This window comes from Schistocerca serialis, chromosome 1 (genome assembly GCF_023864345.2).
Source record: "Schistocerca serialis cubense isolate TAMUIC-IGC-003099 chromosome 1, iqSchSeri2.2, whole genome shotgun sequence".
NCBI classification, from domain to species: Eukaryota; Metazoa; Arthropoda; class Insecta; order Orthoptera; family Acrididae; genus Schistocerca; species Schistocerca serialis.
This window is the reverse complement of record NC_064638.1, coordinates 574,695,497-574,718,019: the sequence shown is the minus strand read 5'-3', so window position 1 is coordinate 574,718,019 and position 22,523 is coordinate 574,695,497. Positions and strand designations below refer to the sequence as shown.

At 44.5% G+C, this 22,523-nt stretch overlaps 1 protein-coding gene across 1 annotated transcript in view; it reads right to left on the bottom strand.

Moving 5' to 3' along the window:
* Positions 1–22,523, bottom strand: part of LOC126476412 (midnolin-like) — a 246,453-nt gene that overhangs the window by 115,758 nt on the left and 108,172 nt on the right. The window contains exon 3 of the mRNA XM_050103540.1: positions 5,344–5,400. Coding sequence (XP_049959497.1) covers positions 5,344–5,400 — 57 coding nt within the window. The remainder of the gene's footprint in view (positions 1–5,343; positions 5,401–22,523) is intronic.

Below are 22,523 nucleotides of genomic sequence, written 5' to 3'. Positions count from 1 at the left end.
GTAACACATACCTTTGGCTTTCCAACAGTTCTCCTTTTCTTAAAAGCCTTCAGAGGATTTCTAATAACTTTTCTTTTACTCATTATTATACTTCAACAAACCAGAGACTCAAGAAACAGAATTAATTACGAATATTTTCGAGATAACGACTGAGTAAATAAACATGAAACAATCGACAATCACACCAGCGATATATATTGAACCATCACAGGTTAGCCACAACACATACTTTATCTCACATCACTAAAATGTACCTGATGAACACGGACGTTAATAATAACACCATTTGACAGCAGTTTAACAGCGCCACAGTGGGTCACGCCCATGTAGAACACATTTCAAAAAAAATTTAAAAATAGTTGTCTTCGGAATTGAATAAATTATATATCTATTAAAAGGTAATAGTCTGCAGATTCAGGAAATGCAAAAAAGTAAAAATTGAACTTTTAATGATTTTGAGCCTTTCCGGAGCCCCTTAACATTCCAAGATCACAGATTAATGCAAGCGCGAGACTAGCTATTGCAAACGTGAAATACTGGTACATTAATAAGCCGGATAACCACCAGAAGTTTACATTAAACATGCAAACGCACACGCATTGTGTTGTACGCATGCCGCATGTCAGTTTCTCGGATGCAGTTTAATGTCTGTAGCACTGTCTATAGTGTCAATGCTGTTTGTGGATGACAGTCTTCGCGCGGCGACGTCGCATCATATACTCGGTTGGAAACAAATGGTGATCGAGCAGGCCATAGAACATGTACAACGTACATGTAGGATTACAACAGCATTGCGTCGGCAAGCGTTATGCTGATGATGAAACATCCCTGCGAAGCTGTTCATGGGTGGCAGCACAACAGCTCCAATCGCCAGACTGACGTCCAAATTTGCACTCAGGGTGCGTGGGATAACCGAGAGTGTGCTCCTGCTACACGAAACCGTGAATTATAGGTCCACTGTGTACAGCACACAGACAGGTTGGTTGCACGTTCACAAACTTACCACCTCCTAACCAACACGGCCATCACTGGCACCAATGCACAAGCAGCTTCCAAGAGGAAACATGACAGAACCTCAGAACTACACACTGCCGTCCAATGAGGTCTCGCTACACACCACTTTAACACGCAAATGGCGGTGGTTTGGGGGCAGTGGTATGCACGCAACATGGCATCTAACTCGGAGCTGTCCTTGCAGTAACCGCCGTGCAACATTTCATTGTGTCACTGTGGTCACACTGTTCTTCAAATGGCTGCTACAGATGCAGCACGATGAGGCAAAGCAATACTCTCAACGCTGTGGTCTTCCCCGTCCGTAGTGCCAGGTGCCCGTCCGGACCCCTTACATTCAGTGACTAGACGTTTTTTTATTTATAGTTTAATCAGAAGGACAACCTGCCTTAAAAACATGTTTCAGTTTAATGCAAGATATCAGCAATCTGTGTTTTAGACATACTCTTATCGGGCACGTGCTTTGATGAAACAGTCTTATTCCAGAACGAAATTACAGCGCATGCGCACAAACAGCAACCAAATAAGACCAGTAAACTACCGTACGTCTAATAAATTACAGCAGACTGGGCGGCAGGTCTGTCAGCCGGAAGGCCATGAGCAGGATGGAAGCTGTCGGAACGAGAATAATCATGTATCTAAGTTAGTCCCGCGAAGACGAAACCAAGCGCTAATGGGTGGAAAGCTTTAAAAATTCTTCCTTATGACGCTACGCGTCACACGAGATACTCCGACAACCTCCAAGCGAAAACTCTTGATACCTGGAGTAACATTCGTCGTCAGGTAAGTGTACCTGCGTTCGATTGCGTCAGTTCTACCCGGACGCACTACAATAGTTTAACTGCTGTACTACAAACTACTGCCAGTGTTGCGGTAAGGTAAGCGCTGGGGGGAGGGAGGGGGAGAGAGGGGGGAGAGAGAGAGAGAGAGAGAGAGAGAGAGAGAGAGAGAGAGAGAGAGAGAGAGAGAGAGAGAGAAACAGTTTCCCCGAAGCTATCAGTCTGTATTCTATTACGCTAACTACTTGTGACCTGAAAATGGAATGGGCAGACGCTAACGTCATGACAAATGACGCAAATGCGCTTAAGTCAGTTCCTTGTGAACGATCATAAGCAGAAAGTGGAATGAAGCTCTCTAAACCGACACTTTGGGAAATAATATTTAAGAAAGTCCACATTACTGCAAGAACAATTTCGTGTTCATACTTAAATATTTTCACCACAGATGTAACAGTTTGGGCATTTATTATTGTTGCATGCCACTGTTGAATTGTGGATCGGTTACTAGACACGCTAGATGAATTTTTAGCCATTGCGTGCATTGCTAATATTTTTGTAATTACCTGTGTCTTTCTCTTACTAATCCACAGTTGTAGCAAATACAAATTTCCTAACATGGTTTGAAGGTTTACTTCAAAGCACATTGCGTTACTACAGCTGTCACTTGAGAATAAAGGAACATAAAATATTTTGCAAGCTGGTGACACGGGACGAACTGTCTAAATTCCGGCGTGATTAAACCAGCTATAGTTTTACATATTCTGCTCCTCTCTTGATCGGCCAGTTATTGCTGGTCTACCGCCCATATCGATACCTAGACCGGAACGGCTGAACACTACTTATATCGGGAACACCTTTTTCACACGTGTTCCAAGAAGAAAAACACGATCTCCAAGCGAGGTGCAGCGAGCCAGGCACTATTGGAGGTGCTTGCAGGAGAACCTGTGGACCTGGATGACCTTCCTTACGAATGTCTTTGTAAGGGTTGTCGGCCTCGCTTCTATCCACGAAACAAGGTTGAAAAGCAACTCTCACTCCACTACTCTGATCCCTGTAGCACAGACTGTTAGGAACCACGGATACTATCACTGGACAGGAAGATAGAACTCCACTCGCAGCTTCAGGTTACTAACACACAGGTGTTTCACGAGACGACCTTTAAGACGGCAACGGTTCAAAAATATGACTGTCACAAAAATAAACACTTTTGTTTCCACGGAACGAGAACAGTTTTAGTTTTGTCTAACAGCGGCACGGTGCAACGTCACTGGAGGTTTATCATTGGACTTACCCACTCGTCTGCTAATCGCAACCCACATTAAAGTGCTATCGCCAGATAAGACTTCACACTATTTACAAAGCCAATGGTCAGATTAGTTCCCCCGACACAATGGGAAACTCGTTCGGCGAACATGTTACCCACGTCACCACTTTGAATCCTCATGAGGCCTATGACCAATACAGGGAAACCCAGCTCATCAAGTAAGTACCGCAAATAAAGGGAACACCGCAGTTAGGCGCGGTCTGTCAGGTTTTTGAAAATGTCGTTTGAGACTAAAGTACCACTTAAATCCAGCTGTTTTCGTGTTGCCCTTTGTGTACGCTCCGTAGGCTCGGAATCTAAGGTGACAGTTTTCACATATTTCCGAACTTTTTTGAACGAGAAGTCTAGAGAAAAACTTAACCGATCGTAGTTTTATTGTGACAGAGGGGTTCCTTTCTTCTGAGTGAGCAGTTACAGGCGGCGCTATTTGGACTAATTCTCGCTTGTCACGGTCGAGCAGACGACTAGGCGCAATTTGTCCTTTTCCTGTCTGAAGCGGATGGTTACATTTTTCCACCAATCGCGTAAAGTGTGTCTTAGTATAAATACAGAATGCAACCTGACTACTGGAGCCTGGTCCAACTAGGTTAGCTTGCAAACAAATTTACGTATGTTTAAAGCTTTCCCAGAACAAATTTACTTATGTCTGAACGGAAGACAGCGCTTTCCGAAAGAAAATTACTAACGACACAAGGAGTTGACGATTGAGTACTACGACCGTATTGTGCTCCTGAACACGACGGGCTGAAACGACACTATTTCGTGAGTGAAATGAATTACAGGAACTATCATTTGAAGATAACAGTGCGAATCTTTCAGTTATGCTTACAACCTTCATTATAATACATTTCAAGGACAATTTAAGATTGTACCACGGCACTCTAGCCAACATATTTGTGTATCACGATCTGTCGACTCAACCATTACACATTTCTGAGCCTGACTCGAACTTCCACTTTCGCCGACACTATCATGGGAACGGTATCAGATAACCTAATGCTGAAGTTGTCTGGTCGCGATAAACAGGAAAACTACAGATACCAAGATTACTGCTATTTGTATCTGATGTGATAAATAGCAGCTTGCTTTATATGTGGAAAAATTGAAGTTAACACAGATTAGCAGGACAAGAAATGTCATGTTCAAGAATACCTAATTAACGGTGTACTGGTTGACACCGTCACGACAAATATGTACGCGAAACGTTGCGGAGCGACATGAAACAAGTGCGTTAAGGTCGACTGTAGGGAAGGCGAATAATCGACTTCCATTTACTGGAGGAAATTAGGAAGGCGTACCTCTTTTGTAAAGAAGACCGCGTACAGAAGATATGAGCGACTCTTTCTCGCGTGTTTATGATTCCAGCTGGCTGGTTTAAAGAAAGACATCGTAGCAATACATATGCGGACTGTTACCGCTGCGTTCGATCAGCTCAGGAGTATTATGGAGATCGTTCGTCAACTGAAATGCGAATATATAGAGGAGAAACTACTTTGTCAAACAACGTTGATAAAATATAGAGGACCAGCAATTTTGACAGGCTGGGAGAAATATAGGCAACTTAAGTATCACGTAAGGGCTGGGAAGACAACGAAAATCTTAGGGCTCTTCCAGTTCCCCCAGGGCCTGACTCTTTCACATTCTTCACTTGTCTGTCGCTTTACCACTGAGTCGACGAGTATGCCTGGTGGCAGTACCAATCGCCCAGTCGAATGGTCGGATCTCATGTTTTTCCTGAATGCATCTAGTCCGCTATATGGCATTAATGATCCATGTTTTAGCAGTGAATCTGAATCGCCGTCTCGCCGACCAAAGAGGCTGGCGATCCCTGTCAAGACTGTTTCAAAAACCGTACTCTGTTACCTGTAGACGCTTCCTGGTCAAACGTGACATTTGCCTCCAGCTACGGGCGAGCGAATTCCAGCTACAGGCGCTCATCTCCGAGTCGATGCGAACGACCGTTCAACAGATCCTACCATTATAGCATAGCACCGTAAACTAAGGCTGGGTTAAAATAATCGTGTTCATTGCCGCGCTGAACTCCCAGAGCAACGCTTTCTGGGCCTGGATTGCACTTTTAATATTAAAAGCGGAGGTAATGGAAGGCGGACTGGGGATGTTGGAGGTCGCGCAATGAGAAGCGCGGCGAGGGGGAGGCGAGGAGAGAGGCCCTTCCGAACACTACTCCGGGCGCTGAAAGGCCGAGAACAAAGGTCCGGCTGGGCTTACCTGTGAATCGTTGAGGCTCTCCAGGGCCTGCATCACGCTCTGCTCCGGCCGCTGCGCCTGCAACACAAGAAAAAAAAACACATCAGTGGCATAACATGGCTGAAGGCAAGTAATCAGTAATTTTTTTTACAAAGTATGATAAACAGTTGATTTTTCATTAAAATCTGCGAGCTACGAAGAACACACTACTCAAACAACGCGATGAACGTTGTAGAAAGTGTACCAGGCAGGCGATTAAAATTTGATCCATTTTATTCCACATATCTGCATCCACTAACGCGTCTCAGAATATTTTGGCGAACTCTATTTACAGGGATAATATTTCCTGAATATTTTAGTGTCCTAAGAAATGTATCTATTGAAACTTCCTGGCAGATTAAAACTGTGTGCCCGACCGAGATTCGAACTCGGGACCTTTGCCTTTCGCGGGCAAAGGTAGAGCAGTTGCCCGCGAAAGGCAAAGGTCCCGATTTAGAGTCTCGGTCGGGCGCACAGTTTTAATCTGCCAGGAAGTTTCATATCAGCGCACACTCCACTGCAGAGCGAAAATCTCATTCAGGAATGTATCTATTGTTCGTTTTAGAACAGGCTTTTGGTATATCGTCATGTGACTGTTTCGCTACTTGCTACAAGGTGTTTAAAAGTATTCCGTATCTTGAGAGGTGGTAGTGAAGACCAAAATGAGAATACTCCCAGTAAAAATGGGATCTTAAATGCATACCTTAAGAGCTATGAGGGCTTTTTCATCTTCGCTACCGTGAAGATTTCTTCCGTATGCCCTCTGCTATAACGAACGACCTACAGAATGCAGTAAACAAATGGAGACAATTCCTCTGTTATTGTCCATGCATAGAGCACACAGTAACCCTAATTACAGTTCTGCGTAACTGTAACGCATACAGTAGTTCTACAGAACGGGGCAAATGAAAGTGTTCCAGGGAACAGTTCCTTTGTACAAAGCAAAACTGTAGAGGAAAGGAAACAGCACTAAACTGACTACAGCAGTTGTTATTCTTATTTGTTTATTGCAGTCTATGTCGTTCGCAACAGCCAATAGTTCCACAGTAGTAAAGATGAATAAGCCCTCAGTCTCTACAACGCATTTCCGAAGATCTTTCGGAGCACTCTACATATTCCTTCATCTCCTTTGTCGATGAAAATTCGTTTATAAGAAGAAAGACTATGACAAAAAACCATTACAGATTTAAAGGGGATTAATTTCACATAAAGAACTGAACACACGGGTGGGGTAGTATCAATCTACCTGAGCAAAATAAATATCTTACGTGATAAGATTATGAATGACTTAACTATCTTTCTGTGTAACTCTTACTCCATTGAAACGTACCTTCAGAGAAATTTAACATTTTAATTTCGCTTATTAGGGCTGTATTAATCTTCGGGTATCGATTACAAAATACGTTTGCCTGGTCATCATCCGCAGGAATTGTTTTGCAAATACAAACGCCGTTTGATGCTGCCACTTCCTTTATTTTCCCCATAAGCGTTTCGCCCTTTTGTTCTAGCTGACTTCTTAGAACAAGAAAAAGGCGAAACGCTTATGAGACAAAATAAGTTAAGTGGCAGCAGGAAATGGCGGTTTTATTTACGAAACAAGTATTAATGAAACCCTATTTTATAATGTTAAGTAATTTCGTTCTCTTCCACTTAACATCCACATCTTTTACTTACTCACTGACTCATCACAGACACTCATCTCAACAGGAACCATTGAGTATGATTCACATTAAAGCTGTTTTTCCTGCTGCTTTAGGGCCCGAAACAGCTGCCGCAAGTGCTCGTGTCATCTTTAAATGGCCCATTATTGCATGAAGTTAAAATCGGGTAACACTCAGGGCGTAATCGACTGGAGAAGAGAGATCTCAAAATTATCGCTGACCCTTTGAGGATGATGCTCAAACGGTTGAAAATTAAATTTCCTCCTCCATATTACTAGACGAATAGAAAGTAAAACGCTATCTACAGCTCGTGCTGTATGTGCTAAAATATGTTTTAGACGGTAAACTTAACTACTTTAAGGTAACTCAACATTGGAACAATGCACTCTCACCATTTGATCACCATAAACGGTGATTTTTAAAAAATGCCCACAACACTGATTACACATGTCACCCTGTCACCAATTAAGACCGGCATGGCTAGTTTCAGCAGTGTGTTGCCAGGTTCAGGTTCTTACGTAAGAAGTTTATATTTAATTCACAGTAGCGAGACACACACTAGAGGTAAGAGGGAAACTCACTGCAACGAGAACCACGCAGGTTGCGTCACGTTATATAATGTCGCCCATAAGGATAATTGTAAATCGCTATAAAGAACTCTTATCGGCAGCAAGCTGCTGAAACCTACCGCCCCAACAAGTCACAGTTACGAACATCTTACGCTGAACGTTTAGTATATAGCCGTTTATGAGAATTTCACTACATAAGATACAGCCCTATTTTCAAATGGAAAGGAATATTTTTTACCAAAGCTAAAGCAGCGCTCACATTAGCTCTTCCCGGTTTCAGCGTTAAAAACAATTCTGAGAACCTGCATGCTCATCACTCAAACCACGAAACTTTTCTTTCAGTACATGTTACAAAACGAACATTCACTTCTGAAGAAACACTATTTAGCACGGAACTAGCGCTACATGATGCGATGAATGAATGCCGTTTTTCGGTGTATAATCCTTGTTTGAAGAAACTATGAAGATTTGTTTTCCTTTGCTGTTGACTACTGGTGTCACGATAATTTAAAATTTTCAACATGTTAATTTTTTGGCGCATCTGTGATTGTTGTGCTCTGTGCTAATTAGTATGTTTAAAGATTTGTACTTTTATGATTTGCTGCTCACGAGATCAGTCACTTCCGTGCATCCAAAACGTGACACCTAAAACTTATTTTGCTATTTTATGTACATGTGTTATTCAGCATTGCCGAAAGACGTTCGCCCCACAACACTTTATACCGAGAGTAAGGTGAACACTCGGATGTTAAATGAAATCTTGCTGTCACAGTGTTTTTTTTTAAGGAGTGCAGCTTCTGTCGTTATAAACAAAAATCTCAGCACCCAAGAAGGAATTGTGCGACATGAACGAAAGTTGGTACACCATCCCTACTTCTGAAACATAATTTCTACTAAAATTTCGCGCAAGTCGCATAAGAGTGAAGTTAGTTGGGTCGGTATGACAATGCAAATCAGGTTTGTTTAAAATACATGCTATAACGGTCGTGAGCGTTAGTTGCCTTTGATATTGCATGTGGCGAGTTTCTGTTAATCATGAACGTTTTCGAGGCGACAAAGAGGTCATCATGAACAGCTCACCGAGTCCGAACGAAGTTGAGTAATAGAGCTACGAAAAGCTGAATAAGTGTTTATCCTGCAACGCTGCAGACAGACTTTGCAGGAATATAGCGGCCGTACAGGATTGCTGGCAGCCGTGATCAAGAGAATGAACGGTCGCAAGAAGACTGACAGCTACGTGGACTGTTATGAATCTTACTTCCAGGGCAGCTCCGAGCAAGAGCTCACTGGTGTCTTGTTTTTATGAAAGCTGGTTCTGTCTTTGTGCCAGTGATGGCCGTGTTTTGGTTAGGAGGCGGCCAGCTGGGGGCCTGCAACCAATCTGCCTGCTTGCTAGACACACTGGACCTACACCTCGAGTTATGGTCTGGTGTGAGATTTCGTATGAAAGGAGCACACTCGTGGTTATCCCACGCACCGTGACTGCAAATCTGTGAGTCAATCTAATGATTCGACCTGTTGTGCTGCCATTCACGAACAGCATTCCAAAGGCTGTTTTCCAACAGCATAACGCTTCCTCAAACTACAGCGTTGCAACCCAACATGTACAGCGTTGCAACCCAACATGTACAGCGTTGCAACCCAACATGTACAGCGTTGCAACCCAACATGTACAGCGTTGCAACCCAACATGTACAGCGTTGCAACCCAACATGTACAGCGTTGCAACCCAACATGTACAGCGTTGCAACCCAACATGTACAGCGTTGCAACCCAACATGTACAGCGTTGCAACCCAACATGTACAGCGTTGCAACCCAACATGTACAGCGTTGCAACCCAACATGTACAGCGTTGCAACCCAACACGTACAGCGTTGCAACCCAACACGTACAGCGTTGCAACCCAACACGTACAGCGTTGCAACCCAACACGTACAGCGTTGCAACCCAACACGTACAGCGTTGCAACCCAACACGTACAGCGTTGCAACCCAACACGTACAGCGTTGCAACCCAACACGTACAGCGTTGCAACCCAACACGTACAGCGTTGCAACCCAACACGTACAGCGTTGCAACCCAACACGTACAGCGTTGCAACCCAACACGTACAGCGTTGCAACCCAACACGTACAGCGTTGCAACCCAACACGTACAGCGTTGCAACCCAACACGTACAGCGTTGCAACCCAACACGTACAGCGTTGCAACCCAACACGTACAGCGTTGCAACCCAACACGTACAGCGTTGCAACCCAACACGTACAGCGTTGCAACCCAACACGTACAGCGTTGCAACCCAACACGTACAGCGTTGCAACCCAACACGTACAGCGTTGCAACCCAACACGTACAGCGTTGCAACCCAACACGTACAGCGTTGCAACCCAACACGTACAGCGTTGCAACCCAACACGTACAGCGTTGCAACCCAACACGTACAGCGTTGCAACCCAACACGTACAGCGTTGCAACCCAACACGTACAGCGTTGCAACCCAACACGTACAGCGTTGCAACCCAACATGTACAGCGTTGCAACCCAACATGTACAGCGTTGCAACCCAACATGTACAGCGTTGCAACCCAACATGTACAGCGTTGCAACCCAACATGTACAGCGTTGCAACCCAACATGTACAGCGTTGCAACCCAACATGTACAGCGTTGCAACCCAACATGTACAGCGTTGCAACCCAACATGTACAGCGTTGCAACCCAACATGTACAGCGTTGCAACCCAACATGTACAGCGTTGCAACCCAACATGTACAGCGTTGCAACCCAACATGTACAGCGTTGCAACCCAACATGTACAGCGTTGCAACCCAACATGTACAGCGTTGCAACCCAACATGTACAGCGTTGCAACCCAACATGTACAGCGTTGCAACCCAACATGTACAGCGTTGCAACCCAACATGTACAGCGTTGCAACCCAACATGTACAGCGTTGCAACCCAACATGTACAGCGTTGCAACCCAACATGTACAGCGTTGCAACCCAACATGTACAGCGTTGCAACCCAACATGTACAGCGTTGCAACCCAACATGTACAGCGTTGCAACCCAACATGTACAGCGTTGCAACCCAACATGTACAGCGTTGCAACCCAACATGTACAGCGTTGCAACCCAACATGTACAGCGTTGCAACCCAACATGTACAGCGTTGCAACCCAACATGTACAGCGTTGCAACCCAACATGTACAGCGTTGCAACCCAACATGTACAGCGTTGCAACCCAACATGTACAGCGTTGCAACCCAACATGTACAGCGTTGCAACCCAACATGTACAGCGTTGCAACCCAACATGTACAGCGTTGCAACCCAACATGTACAGCGTTGCAACCCAACATGTACAGCGTTGCAACCCAACATGTACAGCGTTGCAACCCAACATGTACAGCGTTGCAACCCAACATGTACAGCGTTGCAACCCAACATGTACAGCGTTGCAACCCAACATGTACAGCGTTGCAACCCAACATGTACAGCGTTGCAACCCAACATGTACAGCGTTGCAACCCAACATGTACAGCGTTGCAACCCAACATGTACAGCGTTGCAACCCAACATGTACAGCGTTGCAACCCAACATGTACAGCGTTGCAACCCAACATGTACAGCGTTGCAACCCAACATGTACAGTGTTGCAACCCAACATGTACAGTGTTGCAACCCAACATGTACAGTGTTGCAACCCAACATGTACAGTGTTGCAACCCAACATGTACAGTGTTGCAACCCAACATGTACAGTGTTGCAACCCAACATGTACAGTGTTGACATGTTGCCTTGGCTTGCTCGATCACCGGATCGTTCTCCAATCTAGCACATTAGGGACATAATCGGAACACTCTTGTGTCATCCAGAAACAGCACTGACCGTTCCCGTATTGACTGACCAAGTGCCACAGGATGTGAACTCTATCCCACACACTGACATCCGGTACCTGCATACAAGTGCATGCACGTCTGCATGCTTGCGATCAGCTTTCTGGCGGTTACATCGGTTATTAATCTACTAGCATTGGTGGATCTCATGCTTACATTAACCTGTGATCTTGCGGTTACCTACACTGAAGTATTCCTGAAATGAAATTACTGCACAATTTTTGGTCTATGATTTCTGTTTTCGTCAGCGTGTATTTGATGTTTCCCTGCCCCGTTCTGAACCCAGAAGTGGTATGTTAGTATAAATGGGACACCTGATTTCACTATTGATGCAATATATATGTCCACATAATTCTGACTTAATGATTAGTGAAGTTATGGGTGCGTAAAGAAGACATTTCTTAACCTTAGAGTCCAAAGCAGACACCAAACGTCACTAAAACCGCTTGGCGTTAGAATCTAGGGTGGCTCATGCAGTGAAACTGCTGAATGTCTTCGTCCAGTGCAACCAAATTAGATTCAAACACATGAACTTAATTACCTTTAAAGTGTAGTGAACTAGATTTGTAAGTTACATTGGTTAATAAGTTGCTAGCGTGTTTCTTCTTAAATTGAAGGAAATATTTAATTTCACGAATCACAGGAATCTTACTTTGCAGTAAATAAAACCATTTAATTACAGAATCCATTTTCTGTTTATACTGGTGGTTGTAATGCAAAGTTATAATTATGATATATTTATCTTTGTTAAAAACTGTAAAATGAAGAATGTAAGTATCTAGAATGAAACTGAGTACAGTAAAAATTTATTTGTGAGAGAGAGGCTTAGCTGAAGTTATTCAATTATATTATGAATAAAATACTTATAAACGATTTTCATAAAATGGGTTCCTCTAAGAAGCGTCAGTTTGGTACAGACACTGCGAAAATCTTACATTTGGTAGCAGGATTTTAGAGAATGCTGCCTGCCTCCTCTCTCATTTGAAATTTTGAGGTTATAAAGTTTCGCTAAAGGCTGTGCTAACTACTTGTTTCAAATAAAGCTGCTATTTCAATTGATATATCGTGAGCTGTATCTCAGTACTAGCTTTTTCATGCTCAGGATAGCATGAACTACTACTTTCTTTGAGAAAACTTTTGTGTTTATCACATTCCATACTTCGTATATGAGCACTTGGGCCGATTCGACTAAAGGAAACAAACTTATCAGAATTCCATAGATTGTCGTCCCAAGACTGCGCGTTCGGGTGATTAGGTCGGGTGCATTGTCACCGCGCACGCAGTGGTGTACTGATTTGAGAAAATCGTGGCCAATGTCCGTCGTCGGTGAAATTCACCGAGATCTGTAGCACTGTGACTGCAGCCTAAAACGTTGGTTGTTCAGATCACGCGCGTTCACTATGCGATCCGAATGGGGCTTGTCAGCGCCACTACGCCGCTAACACGGCGCGCCCGCGTCACCAGACGCAGTGACGTCGGCGCGATAAGATGCGGCAGTGGCCGCAGGAGAGAGAGAGAGAGAGAGAGAGAGAGAGAGAGAGAGAGAGAGAGAGAGAGAGAGGGGGGGGGGGGGGCGGGTGGCGGCGCACATCCCCCATGCTCGCTGCCCGCTTTCCAGCTTATGTAAGGTGAAAACGAACGCACACCCGCCGCCTCATCTACCCTCTGCCATTCGCTCACCTCTAGCGTTTGGGCAAGCACTCTGGGAAACGCGCACCAATGCTTCTACTGCCAACCATCTTACATTCGCTAGCTCAGCATTAAGATTTCACAGACATTAGTGCAGTCGGCTCACCAACTCCCCGCATACTAGAAATTACCATCCAACTGGAAAGTTAAGAGATAATTCTGAAACTAGGGCAGCCACAACTGAAGTAGTTACACATAACTGTGACAAAAATCACATAGTGTAAGAAGTGTTTACATAAAGGTGTTACGCTATTAAAATATAGACCTAAATGAGAACTCCAATTGTCCGCTGTAGCCGTATTTAAATCGATTGAAGACTCACTAACCGATTTCTCAACTTTAAAGTTGCATAGTCTGGTTTACATAAATGCTATGTCATACGGTATAGGGATTTACACCATGTTTGAGAGCAACAGTTGACACGGCTGGGCAAAGTTCTTAGCCTTCCTCAATGGACAAAATTCATCAATGATGAGGGTTTACTAAGGGCATCTGTTGCATTACAGACTCTCACAGGAACATTTTAACCGGTAAAGTGACGACAGTTTGTGATTTTAAAACAGACTTGATATTCATAATTGATAATGGTTTTTATCAATGAGGAAGGCTGAGAACTTTACCTAGTCACGCCAACTGTTACTCTGCGGCATTCTGTAAGAACTCGTTACAGCATGACGTAGTTTTATATGAGAAGATCCAACTTTTAATAAGTTTCGTAACCGGTTGTTTTGAGTTGGAATCGGCTTGAAAAAATAAAATACACACAGCAAAATACATACACAACTGAAAAACATCAAGCGCAACAAAAAAAAATAGTTGCCAACACTACACACAGAAACCACACCTGTTGATCACCATATGGAAAGTGGAACATGCGATGTGACAAATGTTGATGAAAGAACGCCTGAAACTGGCCAGCTGGAGCATGAAAACTAACATCTATAGGACTGGAAATGACACCGAACGATACATTCACAATACGGATCTTGTGGTACAAAAGTTGCTTTTAACTTAAAAAGCAAGAGAAGAACAAAATGTAATATAACAGCATATTATATCTATCACACAATACGTTGATTGTACGTCTAAAAAGAAACTTATTTCAGGCCACTAATGATGCTTCCCAAATAAAAGAAGCGTAACCCATATGCCAATAAACAAACTGCCTTCATTTAGTTCCATAGACTGTACATACCTCCACGAACCTCTTACACTGTATGATTAGTCAATCTACCTACAACTGAAAAGGATTAAACATCTCAGATTTAGTCATTTTAAGGACGATGAACTAGCGTGGGGCTTAATCTACATCACCACTATGCTAGCCACCTTGCAGTGTGTGGTGGAGGATACTTTGGGTACTAGTCATTTTCCTTCTTTCCTGTTCCAACTAAAGAGGTAGTACTTCTGCGTTCGAATGGTGCTCAAGATACCTTTTAGTATTTTCCATTTTTCTGCAGCTCTTCCGTCACACGGTAGGACGTATCTCTGGCAGTTCAAATGCAGTCTACCTGTCCAAACGCCGCAGAAGTGCATGGAATCTAACCTAAAGGACAAAGAAGGGTTCCATCTGAAGATGTATTGCGTAAATTGTCTAGCCTTACGTATGTTGAAACTGTCAGATCGAAACTGTTCTGGAATGGAACTCAAACCTGGAATCTTTCCCTTTCGCTGGCAAATTCTCTACGGACTCCGTTATCGATGCGTGACTCACTGCTAACTCCATGGAAGTTCATGTGGATACGTTACGGGACTAGCACTACTGGGAGATACGATGTCTCAGAAATGGCTTTGTGACAGCCTAAAGATTGTTTCTAGAAAGATTTGCGTACAATCCGCGGCAGATTAATTCAGCCCGTTACGCCACATTTCTTTCTACACCGACGTACAACGCTCACTGTTTCATAACAGTTGTTCGAAAACAGCAGTATTTCCAGATTATGTTGCGTTCATTGAATATCTTCATGTGATGCGAACGTCACTGTACAGCGGTTGGTGGACATACCGTATATCTTGTCAATACTACATTTTCTGTAAGATTGCACTCGCGTACTGAGAAAGGCAGAAATAATAGTCTACATGGCTCTACGCTACTGCATCATCTCGCACAATGTGAGTGCTTTGCCTAACCCAAGTGCACACAAGTTTCTGAAAGTGACTTCTCAACCGAAACTGACCAATACTGGAAACAAGGAATATTTTGAAGTACGTAATGATGTGGCAATATGTTTTATGGGGTTATGGGGCTAAAAAGCGAGGTCAACAGTTCCGCAATTCAAAAATTACTTGCTTAAGATGGAGATGTCCACTATTAGTGGGCGGATCCAGTCAGAGTGAGAAACTATAAAGCGAGGAGGCTAAAACACAGAACGCATAAAAGGGTAGGCCAAATCTAAAAACTGGAAAAACAGGGGGATAAAGGAGCGTCTTTGCAATGGGGAATGGTCTTCGGGTCCCAGAATCGGAACACTGGAAAAGTGTCGCCAACCACAACCATCCTGCCCCTGCTCCAGGAGCGAAGTAGAACATTATAACTGAAAATTAAACCACTCACGTCGAAAAATTCAGACAATTTCTACTGCCTTGACTTTTTGGTAAAGCCGTAACCGACGGAACCTTTTGTCGTTTCCTGGTCACCCCGTTTGTGCTAGCTGTGTTTCGCTTTTTAGAAACAAGTTACCACTTGCAAGGAAAAAGGGTTCTATGCCGGTGACAGTGACAGGCTGTCGTTTCCCTAATTATTCTAAATGGTGGTCGGAACGGCTGGCGGTTTCCAGTCTGTTGCAGAGAGAGCGTTAAGTCCTGCCATAAGGCAGCACCTTACAGAATCTCTAATCGGGAGCAGGAAATGGCCAATGAGGATGCCTACATTGTGCTCCTGATTCTGCTTGAAGCTGTGTCGAGTTCGCTAAGGGTAGATGTCAGCCGGCAGCAGTTATGGGGGTTGAAGTAGAAGTCGTGAGCCATCTGGGTGCGGAATTAATTTGAACGCAATCCATCATTTCGGAATTGTGGAGCTGGTAATCCATCGTGCTCAAGTGATTACTTTTCCGGCAAGGAAAGCTTACAAAACATTCAGAAGTGCGCTCCCGGGCGCGGGCGTCATGCCTCTGCTCTGGCACATTCCTCTTTCTCGACTAGTGTAAAATAGTGACTTGTTCGCTAAAAGTGAGGCCTGAGAACTGAGCGTGGAGGCATTAGCTAGATGGAGGTGGTGTTGGCTTCAAGTGGCGCACTTAGTCGGGTATTAATTGATACCAATAAATTTCATTTGCTACCGTGAAAATCTCCGCGTGGTGGTTGAATGAGCGTTTCACGTGTTCTAATTCAACTGCGTGGGTTTCGTTACGTTAATTATTGACGGCAACTGCTGATAGGCGGCTGAATGTTGTGTACTTGATTGTGAAGTATCACTGTCAAACTTTACTAGGTATGTGAAATATTTGACCTTTATGATGCCCTTTGACACGTTTTGCAGAAATTTCGATAGATACAATATTTAACAAGATGGCGGACATTGTGTTCCTGATTTGCCGCGCATGTCTGGCCAAAGTTATGGTTTACCTCACTATCTCGCATTTCCATAACAAGCGAAACTGCAAGCATGGATAAAGGCAGAATAGTACTGGCAGTTACCAGATAGGTAAACGCTCTTGAGTCCTTCCCAGCCTTGTACTACCCAGGCAGAGTTATTTCTTAAACACACGGGACAGCAGAAAAGAGACAGTCCAATAACACTTTTTGAAACAGACTAAGTGTGTGTTCCACGTTGTGGTATTTTCATATACTGTCAGTAGAAGATCAAGAGCAGAAATTTTCGCATACTCTAATTCTTGAAAGTGAGAGCAAAGTAACTCGGTTATTAAAAGTTTAACTATCCATTTGGAGAAAGTTTATGTACTCTTTAGTTTCCGAATGTGATATTTCCTTTAGCATATTTTCCTTAGTACATTTCTCAAACTGAACTATTTCCTAGAACATGGTCTTTTTCTTTTGTACACACAGCCAAAGTGAATGCATAAAATGCTTAGTCTGCCTTGGCAGTTATTCCCATTGGTGTCAAAATACTCAGAAGACCATATGCTTCTTGTGAGGTGAAACTGAAAAATTTGTTGGTACATGTGGGGCCTTGTTTCACAAAACTGCGGATACAGATAAGCGGATTTGACGAGCAAGTTTGATCGCGAACTGGCTCATGTAGTTGTGAACGTGTTACAGTACAGCGGTTAGATCTCTCCATCTTTCATGGTAGTAGTTTGATACCTACAGGACGTTTATTAGCCTTTGGGCTTGGGTGTAGTCTGACCCTGTCTCACACGCAAAGTGATGCTGGCGCCCTTTTTTTACACTGATTTGTTGAAATCATGGTGCAGACAACCCGAGTCAGCCAATAAACGTTTTCAATTAAACCCGCTGAGCAGTACGCCTCGTGGTTTGTCTCACGCGACGGACACCGCTTATAGAGCGGATTCTGGCCGCGACCTGCCATTGCAATTTCACGCGAAGCCAGGTAAGCATCGAGAGCGGACGAAAGGAACATTTAAACCTTTAGTGGGTGAAAACCTTGCGAACGGCGCAGATATTTTTGATGTTTCCAGTCCTCTTGTTTCTCAGAGTCCCGGCAAGTCGAGAGAGAACGCGAGGTGGTACTCTTACGCGGGTGCAGCACTCTCGCATGCGAGCTATTCGCAGAGCTCGTGTCTCGCGGAAAGGTGAGAGGGCGGTCCGACACCGTGTCGGTCCCAGCCGGCGTCCCCGCTCTCGGGTTTCGGAACAGGACACCACAGCCCAGCCAGCACGGTTGGCGCGGTGCCGCTCGCATGTGAACTGCCCGGCCGCTGAGAACAGCCGACAGTCACCGGATCCCTCCGCCGGCGACAGACTACCCACGCGAAGCACCTGCTATTCCGGGTACAGCCGCGACCAAATGCCCGACACGAACCGTGTCCGAATGTGGCCAAGGACGGACTTGGAGACGGCGGTGCCCTAAGCTACCAGGGTTGACGGAGAAGTAATGCCTTCACCTTCGTAACTCTTCAACAGTTGGCAGCATTGGTATGCACCAGGCTTTTTCCGTAGCCGTCCTTTCTACAGTTCCAGTTGGCGGGAAGCCTTTACGTTGTAACAAAACGGTTCAGTGCTAAGTATGGAACCCTGCGCAGACGGACGGTCAATGCGATTTAAGCAACGTGCAGTCATTGAATTCTTGACAGAAGTTGTCACCCCACAGGAGACTCAGAGGATGAAAGCAGTTTATGGTGATTGTGTTGAAGTGAGTACTGTGCGTCGTTGGGCGAGTAAGTTTAATTGAGGCGGAAACATCTGATCTGCGTGACAGAGTTGGACGTGCTGTGACAGCAACCACCGAGTTTCACAAGCAAAATGTTGACAGATTGATTCAGGTTCAAATGGCTCTGAGCACTATGGGACTCAACTGCTGAGGTCATTAGTCCCCTAGAACTTAGAACTAGTTAAACCTAACTAACCTAAGGACATCACAAACATCCATGCCCGAGGCAGGATTCGAACCTGCGACCGTAGCGGTCTTGCGGTTCCAGACTGCAGCGCCTTTAACCGCACGGCCACTTCGGCCGGCTACAGATTGATTCAGGACGATCGTCTTATCACTCAGAAATTGCAAGCACAATCGGCATTTGACAAGAGCGTGTGGATCACATTATTGCTCTGCTATCTGAAGATCGGTGCTCGATGGGTACCCCGGATGCTGACTCCTGAAATGAAAGCACCGTCTGACTTGCATCTGTTCCTGATAATGAAAGACCATCTGCGGTGACATGTTTCTGATGAAGACGTTCAGAGAACTTTGAGACTGTGGTTGCGGAAACTGTCTTACTTCTTCCGTGACGTCTTCAGAAAACTTCATCGTTGGCAGAAATTTATCCAACTGGCTGGGGATTATGTGAAAAGTGAATACTGGTAATTAAAGATCACATTCTACGGATTATTTCTGCGTTTGATTTATTAAAATATTCCCAGCCAAACCCAGTTAACGAATGTGGAGGCATTACTTGCCATTCAAACCCCCCTTACATCCGATTCGGCGATGCTTCTCTCACTCTACTTTTTCTCAACAGGTTTGTTTATAACTTTGCTATCACTGTCTTCACAGTCGTGGCCTTCCAAAAACCATTTATAATGGATTGCTTTCATTTGTAGTCTTCGGAAATGATTCCCTCACCCAGCCTGATACATGATATATGATATATGATACATAATATATGACCCATCCCATCGCACACCCATACACACCCAGGACTGTTTCCATGGTTGTAAACATAGTAATTTTATTGTATGTTCAGCCGCTAAAACTTAGAAGAGTTATGTGCGTTTATACAATGATACATCAAGCGATGAGAGTAGCTTTTTCTTCCTCATTTAAAGCAGTTGTCCACAAAACAGATAATACTGTAGGAAATTTAAACTTCCCGGCAGACTAAAACTGTGTGCCAGTCCGAGACTACCTCGGGACTTTTTCCTTTCGCGGGCAAGTGCTCTACCGACTGAGCTACCCATGACCTGTCCTCACAGTTTTACTTCCGTAGTACCTATCTCCTACCTCCGATACTTCTACTGCAGGAAATTAATTGTTGCGTGGCGTTGCAGCAGCCAGCCGAAAATGATGTGGTCGATTTTCTAACACCTTCGGGAATTCGGCCAAGTAATATTTACAGAGACCACCGATATTTCGGCGGGAGTATACCCAGCGATTGTCAAGGCACAAGCAGGCAGTGCCTTGGAAATGGTGGGGTGTATTCCCGCCAAAATACCCGCAGTAGGTGTAAATATTACCTGGCTGAATTTCCGTAAGTTTTTTGAAAATTGTATACGCCAGAAGAAACACTGGTCTCTCAGTGTGATCGTTGTCCTCCGCGCCACGACCCCATACTGATGAGGAGGTAATTAGTTTTTGCCGTGACGGGGTGCAGTCCGAACCGCCCGTAGTTAAAGCGGAGGCCTAACACGGCGATCATGAACGTTGTGGTATACACTAAAGGGGTACCAATGTCGTGCATGCATTCTTGGTACTATTGCTCCATTGGTACGACAGGCGCCAGTTATTGTTTCGCAATTCTCTTATCTGCCGCCGCATGTCTTGCAGAAACGTCCCTGTAAGGGAAATGTTCGGCTGTTCCGAGGTGGGTGTCACTTAGCGAGAGCGTGGACAGTTTCACTGCCCCTCATACGAGGGTGTCCGTTTACTCTTAGCGTACTGATTTTTGTTACGGCGCTATAGTTCTGGTATGCCGTCTGATCTCTTCCATTTATTAAGTATCTGTATTATTCACAACGTATTTCCGTACGAGCAGAAATTTAGACATGTCTCTGAATGAGACTAAGTCGTCAGCCTGTTCTAATTACCTCTTAAATGTCCGTGAGCTCTGCTGGAAGTACCAATGCTTCCGGAGTGTCTTGTCATGGAGCGTGTCAGTTCGTCGTCGTCTGCTTTTTCATCTGTAGTACGTGAACATCTGTGTAGAGACGATGCTCATATTCCCGTCCAGTTCACAGTTGCGGCCTCTTATTTTGTTCCATTTAAGGCTCGAACACAAAAGCATTTAACAGCCGTGGTTGCAGCGAGATCGCGGCATCAGTTCTCTTCAGTTCATAAACGGCGCCATCGCAGCGATAAATGCGCAGCAATACTAGATTGGAAGCCAACTAGCAGGCACGTAGGCAGAACAAAGCAGGCAGTGTTTGCTCATTTCGTTTGTGACTACATTAAGAAGCTCAAAGGCAGGTTTAAACTGGTTAAACCCGGCTGGTGAAAGGAGCGTTCGTGTTTATGTTCACAGATTTAAGAGGAAAGTCAGTTCTTTATTGTCGAAAGTGTGCCAGCACTCCGAACTACAGAACTGCAATCATTCATCAAACGCAAAGATTATGCAATATGCCTTTCAATACTGCACGATGTAATTTTGTCATGTGACTGTACACTGGAGCTTTCTTCTCCTGCAAGAGACGGGTCTTAAACAACAGTATGAGTTATGTCCGGACATATGTAGAGTATGCATTTGGAATTCTAACGAATAAATGGGTAATATTTCAAAGACGTAACACTGTTAAGCTGAAGATTACAATTAGCATTTTTAAATGTTGCTGTGTCCACTAACGATGATGTCCCAGAGATGGTTTCAATTTTGAAGAACCTTTAAAGCATACAGGGGTTGTGCAATCTGGATCATGAAATCTCCAACCCAAGGTGGTGGTTCACTGAATAGAACTAAAATTTTCCGTGATTACATCAGACAAGGATGTAAAGTGCCACAGCAGGACAAATGTATCCAAAACTGGTTGGTAACAGTAGTAGACAACGCTGATCAATTTGGTCCCGACTGTGATGAGTAATTTATATCGTTAATAAAATGCGTAATTATATATTTTGTAGCTGCAACAGAGGTAAGTATCGATTACACTGAAGTTTTGAACGGAATTTAAACTGCTGCTATTGACGTAAGATGTACTCAGCTGAAAGAAGATTCCAGGCAGCAAAAAATTTGCTGATCAGCGCTATTTCAAATTTTGAGTGGGCACATTCAACAAAAACCGCTACCACTAGAATACGAACACTGAACAATTCAACAATGATTCCTCCATTGTGTTTTCTCATGATCCGGTTTCGTAGCAAAACCCTTGACCTTACCATCCACATATTTTAAAGAATGTAACTTTGTTTTAATTCTATCGTAATACTGATTGAGAAATGTCGCACATTGGGAGTACCGCTTCACCTCTGCACTAAGTCCAAACCGGCTGGATCCATGGCGGCTGACAGCAGCCGTTACCAGAGTTAACAACTCTGCCCGATTCAACTGCGACTGCTACTTCGCCGAGATCGTCGCGTTGCAGCAATGGATGCCGAGCACAGTTCTCCATACGCAATATCGCGGCGAGTTCGCAGTGTTACCGCTGCAGTGTGCTCGGCTCTATTGTTTCACATGAATTACCGCAACGCGCGAGAAAATTACGACGCGAGCTAGTGATAAGTCACTCGTGTGCATCGAGCCTATTGTGTATCCTTGCGAATGTAAATCTGTTTTATTCCTGTGATTATCCAGAAACAGCGATGACGTTAAACTGTTGCAATTCGGTGAGGGATAAAACGTGACGAAAGATAGCAGCCACTAGTCGCTCACTTGCCAACGCAGGTGCCGGGCGAGTTACGTGACTGCGGCAGATGTGTGGCGCCACGTGGTACATCCCGCTCGCTATTCCTGTAAGGCGGCGCACCCACGCGGCCGCCCAGCTTATCGCCAACAGGCGGCTCTTGTCACGTTGGCCGTTCTTTCCGGCGCCGCTAACGCTTACCCCGATCCCCTCTTA